We start from the raw sequence: 17,570 nt of genomic DNA, 5'->3' as shown, positions 1-17,570 counted from the left end.
ATGTAAGCGGGTAGGAGATGTTGGGGCCACCGGACAGAGTTGGAGGAACAAAGTTTGAGACTTGGGTGGTATCCAGTGTCCTTGTTCCAATCCGCACCCTCTCCAAATCTGCTCCAGGGGTGGATGAGGGGCATTGTGGAAAACCCAGAGCAGATTGATTGGGTATGGAGGAGTGGGAGAGAGAGAAGAGAAAAGTTCTGTCTTGCAAGCATGAAATCTTGCAGTAATGCAAGGAAGGACTTAGCATCGCTGTGGAAACCAGCCCTTGGATTTATAAACAGAAGCTTGGAGGGAGTGTGTTTGGTGTGGAAGGGTATTTTACAGTCAGTTGCCAAAACATGCTGAAGAGTTTTCAACCATTCCTCTCCTCAGAGGCCTCCGTCAGAGGCACGAAGGGCCCTGTGTTTCCTCTCGCCAGTTCAAATAAATATGTGTTATTGCACATTTCTGTCAAATAGCCAGCAGAGGGAGCACAGGCTTTTTGTGTTGGGCCTTGCTACGGAAACCTCACAGGGCACATTTGTGCATTGGCTTTTTAATTAAGCTTTCTCCTTCTATTTCCTAGTATCTCGCTTATAGGCAACAGGCTGCGAAAGCAAGAGACCGCACTTGGGTGCTGTTTGCCCCAAACGTCATTTTCCTTTTTAAAAAAGTTGCTCAGTAGGCCTGATTCGTGGACCATGACTTGGCAGATGTGCCATGGCTCCCTCTGAGCCAGGCCTGCGACATGCAGCCGTGTTGTCAGAGTGACTCATGTGTATGATCCACTCCCTGGCGGGTCCATGGATCACTTAAATCATCCCGTGTCTGGAAATGGTGTTGGGTGACTGATTGCTTCTGGCTTCCGACACATGTGGTGATTTAGGAGCATAAGACAATGCCTTATCCCAGATCAGATAAATCTAGCCCAGTGTTGTCTATTCTGACTGATAGTTGCTCTCCAGGATCCCAAGAAGGGATCACCAGTCCTGCAACATTTTGCCTTCCTTATGTTGTGTTGTTTTCCTTTGGAATCAATAGTGTTGCTTGACACCACCTCCCTGCTTTCTATATGAACATATCTGTTGATTTTAATTAGCCCCATCCTTGTCACCCATTCACATACCGCTGCTTTGTGAGTTTAATCGTGGCCTTAATTCTTCCAGGACCATGTGCAGAGGAGATAATTCGATCCTGGGACAGCTAAAAGCAGAGAGTAAGTGCTTTGCTTGGCTCTGTGCGCACTGCACACTGTTGGGCCTCGAGGACACTAAACTTTGATTGATATGCCATAAAGCACCCGTTAGCTGGCATAATTGCAGGATGGTAAAACCAGTAGCATAGGAGGCCTCCGTTATGTCAAGGAGATCTTCAGAATGAAGGAAGCGAAGTAGCAAAACAACATCTGGGTGTCTGCTGAAAACAGAATAGATAGATGGAGTGACAAATTAGAACTATACCCAATGGTTATTCTAACGGGAAACTTAAGGGGGACAGTGTTCAGAATAGATAAATCCATGCAAATGTGCTAGTGGTAGCCAGAATTATAATTGCCAAAAACGAGGCAGGTGGATTGGGGGAGACAGAGACAGACAGAAGGTACCATCTATAAAAGAATGGAAAAAAGCAATCTGGCACAAGATCTTAGTGTATTTTTTTAAAAAAATGTCCATATTGTACAAGAAGTATGGGAAGGAGCAGTTGATATGCAAAAAGCTTAATTGACAGCTTGGCAGACATTTATTATTGGAAGAGCAAAACAATGTACTGTATTCAAATATCAGTAAAGCTGTTTTGTAGGCAATTTAATTAAAGAGCAATTTGTGTATGTCTATCTATCATCTATCATTATTCTATATCTCTATTTTTTTATTTTTTGAAAAGTTGTGTTTGAACCATACTAAGCTAGGAAAAGAAAAACTATCTGTATTGCCTGTTCAGGAACAAGAGTTGTCACACCAAACAAAGGAGGATGTTCATACGACAGTTTGCACCTATAGTGTGCCTTAAGGGCTGGATCTAGACACATTAAAAAAAAAAGTTTCAGAAAAAAACGCAGTGTAAAGCTTATAATGGGAAATCAAGTTGCCAAAGGAGCAAACTCCTTAGTGCCACCTAGTGTCACAGTGTAATGACTACCTCTTAATATTCTTACTATTCCTAGCACTTCTGTGCAGCTACTATTAGCTGCTTTATATGGTGCTGTTAGTTGTCCCACTGCCACACGTATTCCTAAAGCCTCTTTTTTCCCCTTCCCTTTCCCACCACCTGCCCCTGGCATGCTTCAGTTGGAGACCAATGGATTAATTACATTTCGTTCTGCGGACTCCGAAACCACGCTGAGCTGGAAGGAAAGCTTGTGACAGAATTGATCTACGTTCACAGCAAGCTGATGATTGTGGATGACAACACAGTCATCATTGGTAAGTGAGAAGCTTGTTAAATAAGAGTGTTTTGTTACAAAGCATTTCAATTAAAACTCCTCTGCAGGTTTTTTGGTTTTTTCTAGGGTCTGTCCAATCCTAGGACTGTTGGTGCTGCTGCGCTGATTGCTCAGCTCAAAGTAGCATCCTTAAGCTGATATAGCGGTACCTTGGTTCCCAAACTTAATCCGTTCCTGAAGTCTGTTCCAAAACCAAAGCATTCTAAAACCAAGGCGTGCTTTCCCATAGAAAGTAATGCAAAATGGATTAATCCATTCCAGACTTTTAAAAGCAACCCCTAAAACAGCAATTTAACATGGATTTTACTATCTAACGAGACCCTTGATCCATAAAATGAAAGCAATAATCAATGTACTGCACTATAAAATAAATAAGACCGTATTGTAGATGATAAAAATTTATATATATTTTTTCTTCGTGCACTGATGATAGTCATTGTTTGGATATTGGGCTATTATTCATTTCTGCAGTCACACAGTCAATCAATCAGTAGCTGAACTGGTTTCCACACAGTCACAAAGACAAGTCGCAAAAATGAAGTCACAAGTCAGTCCCATAAAATGAAGAACAAGTCACAGTGAAAAAAACACAAAATCCACACAAACAAAAATGCAAAAAAGAGCAAAAACAAAAGCTCCAAATATCACCTCTTTGTTGCGTGGGTGCTTGGGACTCAGCAGCCGACAGACTCAACAGGAAGCCTCTGATTGGCAGCGGGGGACTCAATTTACAAATGAAACACACTCAACAGGAAGTGGAACATGTTTCGCTTCCAAGGCAAAGTTCACAAACCAGAACACCTACTTCCAGGTTTGCAGCATTCTATTTCCAAGCTGTTCATAAACCAAGGTACCACTGTATTAGCATCAGGAGAAGTATATTTGCCCCCGAAATGCAACATAAATTGTGACCAGCACATGATAAAGATCAGCCATGGGACACTGGAAGTCAAAGACTGAAGGAGCAAGCTGTGAGGGAAACTTGAGTTAAAGGGAATGAGTCAGTACAAATTCAGATGTTTGCAGATGTCCAGGAAGCAGCTGACCAGACCCAGGGATGTTTACGTGGGACTTTCAGTCCTTCTGGGAGCAAATGAAGGCATGAAGAAATGATCTGAAGAAACTGCAGTGAGGTAGAATGCTTTGCTGACACTTTCCAGGCCCTCTCATGCAGATTGGAAGATCGTTGGTCCCTGACGCTAAACTCTAGGCCCAAAGGAGGATCAACTCATTTTTTTAATAAAAAAAAAATACTGGTAAATTATGTAAGACTTTTGCAAAGGGCACCCAGGCTCAGTCACCTCTATCAACCTGTAACCAAATCCCGCTAAACATTCTCCCTCTTGCATTTCTCCTTGTGCTGCAGCTTTGACAAAAGCTCACCAGGCACAAAAGGAATGGCAACTTTAAGCGAGACTCCCCAGGCTTGATTATTGCACTCGGTGCAGTTTGGCATAACTGGGAGGAAATGATGCCCAAATCACTGACAGGAAAGAAATTTGCCCTTCTCTGCGACGGTCTTCTGCGGGGAACTGGGCCCATCTGGCGCGTCTCAAACTTGGGATCTGCCTTGAAACTTTGGCGACTTGTCATCTGCTCTTCAAAGTACAGAACATGCTGTGAAATTTGGATGCTTTAGGCTGACATGTGTGCTCTATCGGCTCCTTTTCCAAGGGATTTGGGGAGGGAGGAGGGGGATGTGCTGACAACAAGGCAGTCATCTTCCTGCTTCTCTTCTCTCCTGCTAGTGGTTGCAGAGGGCAGACTTTACTCATTCTCCTTCTCGATCTCAGAATAGGAAGTAGACACAGCCTTGTTTAGGTTGCCTTCCAAGAAAGCTGTTGCATCAGTAGGAGCCTTGTGTACGGTAGACATTTTGCCCAAGAATCCAAAACTGCAAAAATCATGGTGCTGCTATTTCCTGTCCCCAGAGTTTCACGGCCAGGTCAACGGGCAATTGAAGTCCCATCTGAGGACGTCGGGACCGGGGGCAAGATGGTGGGGTGGGAGCAGGAACGCGAGTCCAGAAATCAGGGGGTCTGAGGGTCAGGAAGCAGGGAGGCACGAAGTCAAGGGTCTGAGGGTCGAGAAGCAAGGAGTCAAGGAGCCGAGGTCCAAGGATCAGGAAGCAAGGACCCAAACGCAGCAAGGCAGGAAATGTGTTGCTGTGGCAAAGAGCCGAAGCAAAATGCTGACCTTATATCCCTTCCCAGCTCTTGCCACCGGGTGCAGTGAGTTACCAAGCGGCCTCACCTTGCCTCTCCAGAACAAACTTCGGAAGGCCCCAGTCCTGCAAAGCCTTACTGGTCACAGGGCCTGGCTCCTGCACACACTCCTGACACAGAGTAGCTTGCTTATTGTATTACTTAAATGTTTCTCAATTTTAATGAAAACTACCCAGAGTGATGTGCAGCACATTAACACAACCTCAATGAGAACACCTGGATAGTTGTAAACAAATCATCCACTGAAGCAAAGGAAGACACACCTCTGGAAGGTGTTTCTTACATGGCTGGCATTAAGTGGAGCTGAAAAGGCTTCCCTCAAAGAAATGTTTTTGAGTAACGTTAAAGAGAAGGCTGGGACGTGGGTGGCGCTGCCATTGTTCAGTCCCAGTGACTGCCAACCTAACAGTTCGAAAACATGTCAAAGTTCAAGTAGATAAATAGGTACCACTCCGGCAGAAAGGTAAACAGCGTTTCTGTGCACTGTTCTGGTTTCGCCAGAAGTGGCTTAGTCTTGCTGGCCACATGACCTGGAAAAACTGTCTGCGGACAAGCATCGGCTCACTCGGCCAGTAAAGCGAGATGAGGGCTGCAACCCCAGAGTCGTTCGCGACTGGACTTAACTGTCAGTGGTCCTTTACCTTTACCTTTAAAGAGAAGGCTAGAGTCTTTGGGGGGGGGGGGAGTCTCATCATGGAGGTGGGTTTCATGATTTTTTTTGCCTTAAAACACCATAATTTCCTGATCCAGCAATGCTGTGTAAGCCAAGGAGGTCAATTTGATTTGAATTAATTTTATAATGAAATAATTTTAGAATGTTGTACTATTTTATTGTTGTTAGCCACCCTGAGCCCGGCTTCGGCTAGGGAGGGCAGGATATAAATAAAATTTATTATTATTATATTACTAATGAGGCTAAAATATTGGAGCAGGTAACCAAGGCTGAGTCAGAACCAAACTAGACTTTGCACAGGAGACACACACAGTTCAGGTTACAGATAGGTAGCCGTGTTGGTCTGCCATAGTCAAAACAAAAAAAAATCCTTCCAGTAGCACCTTAAAGACCAACTAAGTTAGTTCTTGGTATGAGCTTTCGTGTGCATGCACACTTCTTCAGATACACAGAAGGATTTTTTTTTGTTTTGACACACAGTTCAGTTATTTTAATTAAAAACATCCACACACAAAAACCTTGGATTTGATCAGTGACACAGTGATATGACAGGAATGGTTTGAAGACTGGGGCAAAGCTTTGAACCTTTTTTCCTCTAAGCGTATTTTGCTCAAAATCCCTACTTTTTCACCTGCAGGGAAAATATGTTTTGGCTTTTCCTCTGTGGATTTAAAAAAAACCAAACCATATAGCTGAAGGGAGGGTTCAGTTTTTAGTATGAAAATGGGCAGAGTGTTAAGGTGCACCTCCCCTTTCTGATTGCAGCCTCCTGTGTCTTGTTAGTTATTTTTAAAGGACTGGAAATAGTTACTTTCCCGGGCCCCTGCATATCTCTATTTTATTGTGCATTCATGCTGTTTTGTGTTCATGATGCTATCAGGGCAGTCATATGTGACACGTTTTCAATCCTGTTTGTGTCTGCAAATGTTTTGGGGCAGGCATCCTTGCCTTGTTTCCAATTGGTGCGTATCCTGTCTATATGCTTCTCAGATGAAGCAAACACTACTTCCTTGTCCCTGGGATGGATGAATAGATCCCTGTGACACTGGGCTGCTGGCCTCACAAAAAGCAGCAACATTGACAGCTACCGCAACATTTCCCATGTTCCGCTTTAGGCAATTTTTTTTTTCTACCTAGCAGACATTTCGGTCTTACAGTGTAGTTGCATCGCTCTGCAGAAACAGCTTGGAGCTGCTGGAGAAATTAAGCTCCAGACTTTTTTCTTCTTCATTTGGATTGAGAATTGTTTAACCTCTCATATGCTGGAGTTTATGAAGCATGTGGAATGTCTTACTCTTTTTCCTGCTCTCCTGCTTCTTCTTCTCCCCACGGTGTCATTGGCTGTTTTATGGGGTTTTGATTCTTTATGCTAGGAGCTGGCTTTGACATCAGGGCTGCCTTAACAGATCTTCATGTCCAGAGCCCCCGTTCCTCCAATTGTGGATAATGTTCACAAGGCATTTATACTGGTCGCCTTCAGAGTTTGCACAAATCAGCAGAGGTAATTCAGCCTCCACTGCTCTGTTGCCTGCTGGTGAAAGGAAGAGTTTTCAGCTGGTTGGAGAACTTATGTGGCCCTGTGGATAGTTTTAATAAAAGCTGAAGGTAGTGCGATGGAGGCATTGTTGCCCATCAAAACAGATTTTGCAGGTATTCGTTAGTTCTTTGGTTGGTAAAAAGATGTCTGGAGACCAGGAATGAGACACAGCATATAGAAGGGGGTCTTGGGTGACCACTTACATAAAAAGAGATGTTTTTAAAGAAACAGTTACCAATTTCCATAAGCTCATATACACATGCACATTTAGCAACGATTATTGTAATTTCCACGGGACACAGGTGGCGCTATGGGTTAAACCACAGAGCCTAGGACTTGCCAATCCGAAGGTCAGTGGTTTGAATCCCCGCAACGGGGTGAGCACCCATTGTTTGGTCCCAGCTCCTGCCCACCTAGCAGTTCGAAAGCACGTCAAAGTGCAAGTAGATAAATAGATACCGCCCCGGTGGGAAGGTAAACGGCGTTTCCGTGTGCTGCTCTGGTTCGCTAGAAGCAGCTTAGTCATGCTGGCCACATGACCCGGAAGCTGTACGCCGGCTCCCTCGGCCAGTAAAGCAAGATGAGTGCCGCAACCCCAGAGTTGGCCACAACTGGACCTAATGGTCAGGGGTTCCTTTACCTTTACCTTATTGTAATTTTACTATGCATCTTGCTGTAGTGAAGAAGACTATGGCCAGGTGACCTGTGTACCTACTAGTGATGGGTGGCTTCAGGTTCCCTGCCGCTCTTCCTTTTTGGGGATTCTTTTAAATTGCACTAGGACCAGATGGAGGACTCTCCTCTGTAGATAAGGATCCACATCACAACCAACGTTGCAACCTTTGTAGGTTTCAAAACAGTGTTTCCCAAACTTAGGCCTGTTTTTTGGACTACAACACCCATCATCCCTAGCTAGCAGGACCAAGGGTCAGGGATGATGGGAATTGTAGTCCAAAAACAGCCAAGTTTGGGAAACATTGTTTTAAAAGAAACCCTTTTGTAAACACTTCCATGCCTGTCCCTTGACAACCACAAAGAGGGGTAACTTATTGCCAGTGCTTATCCTATTCTCAATCCAACAACAAATATGTTCTGTGAAGACGAAACATCCTACAGAGGCTGCGCTGGGATATAAATTGAATTATTATTATAGGTCTCGTAATCTGTGCTGCAGTGCAATCTGAAATATGAGCGCCATTTGTTTGGTCAATTGCCAGGTGGTCCTTTTGAGCCACTTTAAAGCAGTAACTTACACAAACCATGTTTCTGTGTCTCTTCCTTTCTCCCTCCCAATGTCTTCCATAGGCTCTGCTAACATCAACGACCGCAGTATGCTGGGCAAGCGAGACAGCGAAATGGCCGTCATCGTGCAGGATACAGACACCCTTCCTTCAGTGATGGACGGAGAAGGCTACAAAGCGGGGCGGTTTGCTCAGTCTCTCCGCCTTCAGTGCTTCAGGTACCACCGCAGCCCAAAGCTGCTTTGTTAAAAGTAGGGCTGCAACCCAACTTAAGAAGAAGGCGAAAATAAATGGTTTCATAATATGAGGTTTGGAGTGCAATCCTATCCATGTTTGCCCAGTAGTAAGTACATACAGGTCCTGCTTACCAAACACAATGCATTCCCAGGAGATCATTCATTAAGCGACTGTTCACTTAACGAGTCCACAATTTCCATTGATTCCTATGGGAACATTTCTAATCTGTGATTTATTCAGTCTCTCCCCGCTGACCCTCCATGGTTTCTTCCTGAAATGGCTGCAGCCAACTAGCAAAAGAGAGACAAAGGAAAAACTGATTTGTCCATCTCCCTCCCTCTCTCCCCACATGATTTCTGCCCAAAAATGGTTGCCGCTGACCAGCAAAGCACAAATAAGTAAGGAAGTGGGCAAACTTCCATCTGTTTGGATATCTGAATCAGGCGTTCGTGTGGTGAGGTTTGGGCATAATTCTTTATGTCTCCAATAGTGTATAAATCCCATACCCTTCTTTTTTCATCTTCCCCCAATTCTCAGAGTTGTCCTTGGCAGTTCAACAGACCCTAATGATATCCAGGATCCTGTCTGCGACAAATTCTTCAAGGAAGTGTGGGTTGCAACGGCTGCACGCAACGCCACTATATATGATAAGGTGATATATTTACTCCTGCGTTCCACTCTTCCTTCGTGAAAGTTATGAAGGAGAATAGAGAGCCCTCGCTTTGTGGGTGGGGCATTTAAAGGAGGGGCAATTCTTCTAGAACCTTCCACAAGATACTCTGAGCAGCAGGGAGGGTTAGAGTAACCGCTTTGGGGGCATTGAGCCCCAAGAAGCTGGGCTCTGTGCCCTTATCTGCTGTTAGATTTAGCAGAGTTTGGTAGTTTTCAGTTTTGTCTGGAAAATAGTTGCAGAAACCCAGGGGTACGTTTCAGGTTTTCCTCTGTAGTGAACTGGGTGAGTAACTTAAAATCAGTCAAAATGTGTGTATGAACTTTAACATGGATTCACCCAAGGAATCTTGGGAACTGTAGTTTGATGTGAGTACTAGAAAGGGGGGAGGAATGCAATTCAGTTCACATTAAAAGGCAAACATATATAATTGCGCTTTCCAAAAGAATATGTGAACCAAACACAGCTATCCTTTGAAATTCGTACTTCTCTGAATTGGGCAGCGCTGTTCTCCAGCCAAGAAGCATGTACAGAAGTACACATACGTGGATAAAGTATGCATAAAAAGGCTTATGTTTGTGAAAATAGCATACAAAATGCATTGCACTGGGGGAAATGGCTTTGCAAAAGTATATATATTAAGCCAAACATGTATATTAGGAGAAAACCATACTAAATGTTGAGTTATTTTACCAGGTGAGGGAAAACATTTGCAAACTGATATGTAAATATGGAGAACTGAACATATGTTTGGGAAAAGGAGAAAAACCAAAGCTGACAGATTTCGGTTGTCTGTTTGAGATCCCTAGCCCTTGGCACAGACCTGCAGTTCCGTGGGGAGAGGTGGTGCCCATTAAGCCCCTTGAATACCGTAAGTCTCTGGTGTAGATGGGCCTTTGGAAAGACTTCTGTGCTCACATTCCTTTTCTTCATCCATCTCTTGAACTAGGTTTTCCGAAGCCTTCCCAATGACGAAGTAACTAGCTTGGCCAAGTTACGGGAGTACATCACTAAGCCGAAGCTCGCTTGCGAAAATCCTGCCAAAGCAGCAGAAGAACTCAAAAAGATCCATGGGTTTTTAGTTCAGTTCCCCTTTGGTTTCCTGCAAGAAGAGAATTTGCTTCCCTCCGTCGGGACAAAAGAATCGATGGTGCCCATGGAGACTTGGACATAAGAGGATCCAGCATATGTTGGATTTAAGAACACAAAAAGCAAAAACAGGGTTCTCTGGAGATCTGCTGAATCGATTGTGGTTGCATGGGATGTTTTTGCCAAGTCTGCACCGATCCAAAAGTGCCTTTTGGTGGAAGAGCTTCAGAGAAAACAACAGTGTAGCAGGGCGAAATGTCGAAAGCAACCGATAACTGACAAGTTCTGCTCACGGATAAAAGAGGATTTGCAATTAAGCAACCCAGGAAGGAAGAGAATTGCAAACCACTTTCTTGAAAGACCACAAGTCACATTGCAAGACGCCACTTATTCCATGCATGCTTGCTCTGCTTGGCCGATGGCCTCAAAGAGAATTCAGAAACTCATTGCCATAAAGAACTGGGAGAAAGCGCCTGTTCGTCCCACCTGTCTTTTACACTGGAGAATGTTTGGCAACCACTTGCCACAACAATAACTAAGGCCACCACTTCCAAGGAAGTACCTCTTGCACTAGACAAAGTGAATTTGCACCCATGTGTCTGTTATGAGCTGTGCACAGAACACGGAGTTATTTGCTGCGAATATGCATGTACTGTCAATGTAATTATTACACCCGTGGTGGATTGTGGGCTATAGCAGTTGGTTAAATCTTTGGCCCTAGGCTACCTAGCTAGAATTTATTTCTTTCTTTTTTTTTAGACTCCTGTTTTTTGCGCACGGGGGGGGGGGAATTCTGTAAATTGACTTCTGAGAAAACACTGCACGCTGCCACTTTGGGCCATGACTGTGGTCACTGTCTGTCTGTTGGCACTCAGCTCTTCAGTGCTGTGTTTACAGCAAGAAAATGCTTCTAGTTTTGGAGTGCTTGCATGCGTCCCATTACATCAGTATGGGCTGGAACATTTGGAGGCAACACTTAGGCTTAGTTTCCACTGTTTAATGCACTGGTTTGCATAAAAGCGCTTTTGACGCCGTGGATCGCCAGGGTGCACAGTCCCCCAGCAGCAAGGGTGCTGGCAGTGAAGGGTCAACACCACCAAGTGTGAGAGCCAGTGTGGTGTAGTGGTTAAGAGTGGTAGACTCGTAATTTGGTGAACCGGGTTCACTTCCCCACTCCTCCACATGCAGCTGCTGGGTGACCTTGGGCTAGCCACACTCCTTTGAAGTCTCTCAGCCCCACTCACCTCACAGAGTGTTTGTTGTGGGGGAGGAAGGGAAAGGAGATTGTTAGCCGCTTTGAGACTCCTTAAAGGTAAAGGGACCCCTGACCATTAGGTCCAGTCGTGACCAACTCTGGGGTTGCGGCGCTCATCTCGCTTTATTGGCCGAGGGAGCCAGCATACAACTTCCAGGTCATGTGGACATCATGACTAAGCCGCTTCTGGCAAACCAGAGCAGCACATGGAAGCGCCGTTTACCTTCCCACCGGAGCGATACCGATTTATCTACTTGCACTTGACGTGCTTTTGAACTGCTAGGTTGGCAGGAGCAGGGACCGAGCAACGGGAGCTCAACCCGTCGTGGGGATTCAAACTACTCACCTTCTGATCAGCATGTCCTAGGCTATGTGGTTTAACCCGCAGCACCACCCGCGTCCCATGAGACTCCTTAGGGTAGTGATAAAGCGGGATATCAAATCCAAACTCTTCTTCAAGTTCTTGGTTATCCATTGTGCTGCATAATGTCATTTAAGTCGTGCCCTTTTTAGTAAAGGACCTCCAGTATGGATCCCCTTCTTCCCCATGCGATGGCTTCCTGGAGCACAGCCAGTCACCATGGGATGCAAAGATGCTTTGGGCGCCAGCAACTGGAGACCTGACAGATGCTGTAGCTGGTGCCCAAGGAGGACTGCTCCCTTGTCCAGACAAGGCCCCAAAGCCTGAGTGGTAGTATTTATGACCTGGAAAGCTGTCTGCGGACTCCGGCTTCCTCAGCCTGAAGCAAGATGAGCGTAGTACCCCATAGTCGCCTTTGACTGGACTTAACCGTCCAGGGGTCCTTTACCTTTACCTTATTTATTTAAGGCCACCATCAGTAAAGGAGACTGCAATTCGGCAGTCACGGGCAATTCTGATTCGAGATATGCAGTCACCCGCTGGGGAGAATAAGATAAATGATGTTGTACTATATCCTTTAGCTGTAAAAGATTATGACAGGGGTTTTTTATATATATAGACTCCCACCTGAAACATAACTGGCACCTCCATCTTCATTTCAAGCACCTTGTTGTCTGTATAGTAAGCAATTTCATTAGGCGGAGGACAGTCTAGTGCTTTGCATTATGCTGATAAATAAGAAAACACTTAACATTCCTCAAGGGCAGGCCTGCTGCCCGACTTAGTTTCAAGTTGCTATACAGTGCCTGGCATTTCATGCTGCTAATCCATAGCATGGGCAGAAATCACATGCCTTCTTTGCCGACGGTGAATTAGACGTCTGTCGTGATGGTTCAGTAATTTATGCACAGCATCCTTTTAGGAGAGAAAACTGCATGGCTAATGTATGTCTCTGTGGCGTGCTCTCCATGGCTTACGATTTCTCAGGAAGTGTCGGCTTTCGAATTCGTTCTGCTGCTGCTGCTATTTGCAAGTGGACTTTGGGGATAATTGCTGGGGAATCGGGTTGATTCAGAGGACTACTGTGATGTGAAGGCTCTGTTGTAGATGGAATTGGGACGCCATGGAGCTTTCGGTTCAGCCAACGCTATTCTGCATATTTCCAGGCCAGGGGTCGGCAACATGGCATCTGCCAGTATCCACCCCCTCCCCATGGCGCCCGTGGAAGGTCCCAGTACATGACCCCACAAAAATCCGCAATACGTGAAAGACAGTTTGTTCTTCCTCTTCAGTTCCTGTTTGCACTGGCTCAGCCTCTCCTACTTCGAAACCATGATGCCACTGTTAGGATCCCCTGCTCTCTAGTAGGACCCTGGCAGAGACACATGCCCGACTGGCATGTTCTCCCCCTCCTAGTCGATCGTTCGGGAGCTTCAAAAGCTTTCTTCAGCCCGAACATCACAGCGACTGATGCCAAGAAACATCAGCACACTTTGGGATCTGCAGAGTTTGCACAGTTGCATAACAGAACTCGGCAACTCAGCATTTTGGCTAATCTACTTTATTTACATATAAACACACACTGAGCACTGCAACATGGCTCCCTCTCTCTCCAGCATCAGACAGCAAAGAGAGAATGAACAAAGGACAATAGTCCCACTTCACAGAACACAGTAACACAAACATCCTGTCTCCGTCACTTCCCACACTGTGGAGTCAAAACATACACCATGTGATAGACAAAAATCCCATAACTGCAGACACGGGGAATGAATCTTCAACAGTCACACCCCCCACAGCAGCCATTTTGTAACTGGCATCCACGGCACTTTCTTGAAATTCTAAAAAAGTCCACCGGCCCGAAGGCGGTCGGTGACCCCCGTTCTAGGTCAGGGGTGGCACAAGGAAAGAGAACAGGAGAGAAGCATGCAATCCTGTCTGCCACTCTCATAGTACACTGCTGCTCAGGCTGAGCAGACTAGAAGTAAAACCTTACTGAGTCACTAGGGGCACTGTTGCAATTACACTGTCTCATACTTGGGCATTATCTGGTGCTTCCAACTTCACTTCCAGAATGCTGACCCCCAAAGGATGGCCACTACTGTAATCTGGGCTGTGATTGTTTTGTGGGCGAGTGGTTTGTAGCCTTCTTTGTAGTTGCACGTTGTGAATTATCGGTTCTGTGTTAGCAGCGTTTGCTTTGTAGCCTGAAGGCTTCACGGTGAATCCTGTTGCATCAGGCGCACTGTAGCGTCACTAATATAAAGCAAATAATTTCAGAGAAAAGTGAAGACCTATAGGTTCACCATAAGAAACATGGGATGCTGTTTTGCAGAGAGAAGGGTTTACTGGCCTGCGTGTTATTATCGGTCAGCTTGACTACCAAGATAATGTTCATTGATAGACTGCTTGTGAACTTGGTTGGCGCTTTCGATTATTTTATAGCCACTGCAAACTCTTGTCCTGGAAAAAAATTACATGGCCTAGACAAATGGCAGCTTCAACTGCAGACCTCATGCCCAGTTTACGGCCATTTAAGCTTGTATAGTAAATTTGCTCCATAAAGCTATCTGTTGTGGTCTAGCTATGTTACCACGATTTTAACACTGGCATGGATTAATGTTCCTGTGTAGTGCCTCCCATCTACAAAACGTGCTGTAATTTAAATTTTGTTTAAATTTAATTTATGAAAATTAATTCATAGAATAACACTGAAACATTGGATTCCTTAGATAGGGGTGCTTGCTATATCACACGGCCAGATTTACGAAGGCTTCCATAGCAAACTACTAGGCATCTCATGGCAAACTTTCTGACTGTGGATCTGTTCAGTTTGCTTGTCCAGTTCATCCATTCTTTATTCTCCTTTTAACTGACTACCCACAATCAGTCATGCCTATTTATTGCTGCTGAAGTGTGTCCGGACCCCTTGGTAAATCATTCCAACTTGACTCGCCTTTCTGGATTAGGCTGTTAGTGTTTTGCTGACTTTGAATCCCTCGTGCTTCCATCTATATATTTATTTCCCATGTAGGGTATGGGGAACGAATTCAGTCTGGTTTGCATTGTAATACAAATCTACCTAATGTTCACTTCTCAAAACTATCCACAGCTCTCCTTTGAAATGCACACTTCTCTGAATTTTGCTATTCTGTTCTCCAACCAAATAATGTGTACAGAATAATGCGCATATTAGGGGAAAGTGAGCATGAAGATGCATCTGTTAGTGAAAGCAACATACCCCCCCCCAAAAAAAAGGATTATAATTGGGGGAAAGGCATGCTCAGACGCTAATGAATCTTCATGAGGATTTTTAAAAAAGAAAAATTGACAAACTGGTGCGGAAATTAAAATGAGCTAGAGACTGGAAAAAATGAGGAAGTGCAAGAAACCAAATGGGCAGATTACCCATCCCTATTCTCAGCTATATGCATTTCAGGCAGAATGTCCTGGGTTTGATCCCTGATCCCTGCAGCTTGGCGGGAGAGCTCTGCAAGTCAGAGCAAGCAATTCTGGACTAGGTACAGTGGTGCCTCGCAAGACAAAAAGAATCCGTTCCGCAATTCTCTTCGTCTAGCGGTTTTTTCGTCTTGCGAAGCAAGCCCATTGACAGCTTAGCGGATTAGCGCTACAGCGGTCTAGCGGCTTCTAGCGATCAGCTGTTAAGCGGCTTAGCGGCTTAGGAAAAGGGGGGGAAGCGGAAAAACCCTGCGGGGACTCGCAAGATTTTTTTGTCTTGCGAAGCAACCCCATAGGGAAATTCGTTTTGCGAAGCGCCTCCAAAACGGAAAACCCTAGCGGGTTTTCCGTCTTGCGAGGCGTTCGTCTTGCGGGGCACCACTGTATATCAGATAGCTTCATATAGTGTCCATATGATTTACAGAACCTTGGCCTACTGAACACCATGCAAAAAAATTGCAACTGATAGAACATCTGTTTTTATCATACAATTCCTTATTTTAAGAAGTTCGGTACCTTTATTCATGCATTGAACCTGCCAGAATCTCTTGGCCATGCTTGCTTGGGGTTGAAGGAATTTGGGAGTTCAGCAACCTCTGGAACACCATGGCTTCCCCACTACCAAAACATAGGACAGGGTTGTGGCACCCAGACTATGGAACTCTGCCCTGGGAGTCTTGTCTGCCTTGCAGGGAATTGAACTAGATGACCCTTGCGTTCCCTTCCAAGTCTACAATTCTGTGATTCATTTCTCTGTTGGCCTTCAGGTGTGTGATATAGAAAGGTTATTCCACTGCACTTTTGGCATGAGTAATAATTTCAGGTCTTTTCTCTCCTATTGTATGCTTTAAGATGACTACTGTTATTTACACTGGTATGCCTGCATCCCTGATACTGTATCACAACACTGGTTGCTAATTTTCTGCACTTGTTCTCGTGGCTGATTGTTAGCTACCTTGGGGGACCCAAATGTGGATGAAAAGAAATGTTTCAGTTAATAAGTAAAAGAGGAAGCTTGTGTGGCCCGGACGACATCCTGTTCCGACCACCACTACTCATGTCACTACTTTGAGGACTTGCCAGAAAACTCGTCCATTGCTGCTCTAATTGATAAGCCTCTGAAGCCTGCTGAATCAGGAATCCACGAGGTTGAAGGACAAAAGTCAGTATTGATCGAAATAATCCTGCAACCAGTGCGGAATCAGAATGAAAAGCCACACAGACAAATGGAATCCAGAACTTCTTTTCCTCCTGACCTTTTAAGGAGTAAAAACAAAACATGCTGTCGTCTTTGTTTCCCCCGCAATTGTTGCTGGGCCATTTGCACCATCGCAGTTGCTTAAAATAGATGTAGACGCCAAGAATAATTGTAATTTACTTGTCTCCATCCTTGACGCAGAGATAATGGGAGAAAAACAAAGTTAGCTTTTTAATTGGCTGGTCAAACCACTTTCTCCGGATTAACTGAGCAGTAAGACAAACCTGCACCTTTGTGTGTGTGTGTGTGTGTGTGTGTGTGTGTGTGTGTGTGTTTCAGAGGGGTTGGGGCAATTCTAAATATCTGTGCAACTACATGAACACTGTGAATATGCCTTCTGTGAAGGACTCATAATCGTCCTCTGTTTTTTGTTTTGTTTTTGATATTGCTAATCTTGCTAATGGCTGCTTTTATTATTATTTTTCCTTCTTCCGTGATTGTGACTAAAACGTAATGTATCTGAAAAGAAAATTGCATCCGGGCTCTTCATTTTGAGAGTCGCTTCTTTCTTCTTACAGCTGGGGGGGGTGGGGGACACACACTTTTTTCAGCGCAAGAGCTGTTATTCCCTTCTGGGCAGCTTTCCTGGACCACATGCTGGTGATTGAGTGGAAGGAGTGAAGCAATGGATGCTATGTGTTACTTTTGTATAGTAGATTACTTCCTATACACACACCTACACCTGCCTTGGACTGGTTGTATGCAGAGGAAAAGGTGGGAGGAACCAACTGGGGAACCACCAAGGAAAGAGGGTTCAGAGTTGGGGATTGGAACAACTACGAGGGAGAAGACTGGGAAGAGGTGGCGTCAGAAGCTGAAGAGGTAATGGAGCAGGAAGAGGCTGGGGCAGAGAGATGTCAGGCTCAGAGGCAGATGCTGAAGCAGGTGAGTGAGAAGCAGAGATGAGTCAGGTAGGGGAAGAGGCACAGGTGTCTCCCCCTCCTGCTGCAACAAGCTGTCCCAGAACCAGGAGGGGGCTGAAACGGGCAGAGCAGTGACAGGCTGCACATAGGTGCTTTCTTCGATTGCTTGGGGAAAGCCCTGGAGAAGAGGGGGACTTAGGTGGCTGTGAGGAGACAGGGACTTTCCGTCTCGGCAACTGATGCATGGGGTGAGACCTACTGGGGATGAGCTGCTTAGTCC

The 17,570-nt window shown here is 45.1% G+C and overlaps 1 protein-coding gene across 2 annotated transcripts in view; it reads left to right on the top strand.

Moving 5' to 3' along the window:
* Positions 1 to 16,916, top strand: part of PLD1 (phospholipase D1) — a 115,597-nt gene extending 98,681 nt beyond the window's left edge. The window contains exons 22-28 of one of the 2 annotated variants that reach the window (XM_083739272.1): positions 1,146 to 1,195; positions 2,268 to 2,402; positions 8,163 to 8,316; positions 8,873 to 8,987; positions 9,955 to 11,709; positions 11,810 to 15,239; positions 15,562 to 16,916. In XM_083739272.1, the coding sequence (XP_083595398.1) occupies positions 1,146 to 1,195; positions 2,268 to 2,402; positions 8,163 to 8,316; positions 8,873 to 8,987; positions 9,955 to 10,179 (679 nt within the window). In that variant the 3' untranslated portion in view covers positions 10,180 to 11,709; positions 11,810 to 15,239; positions 15,562 to 16,916. Of the gene's footprint in view, positions 1 to 1,145; positions 1,196 to 2,267; positions 2,403 to 8,162; positions 8,317 to 8,872; positions 8,988 to 9,954; positions 15,240 to 15,561 lie in introns of both variants that reach the window. The other variant, XM_083739271.1, reaches the window with a different exon arrangement.
* Positions 16,917 to 17,570: the final 654 nt, after the last annotated feature.

The sequence above is a fragment of the Podarcis gaigeae genome (assembly GCF_964106915.1).
Source record: "Podarcis gaigeae genome assembly, chromosome: 5".
NCBI classification, from domain to species: domain Eukaryota; kingdom Metazoa; phylum Chordata; class Lepidosauria; order Squamata; family Lacertidae; genus Podarcis; species Podarcis gaigeae.
The sequence above is the reverse complement of the archived record's forward strand: the minus strand, read 5'-3'. Positions and strand labels throughout refer to the sequence as shown.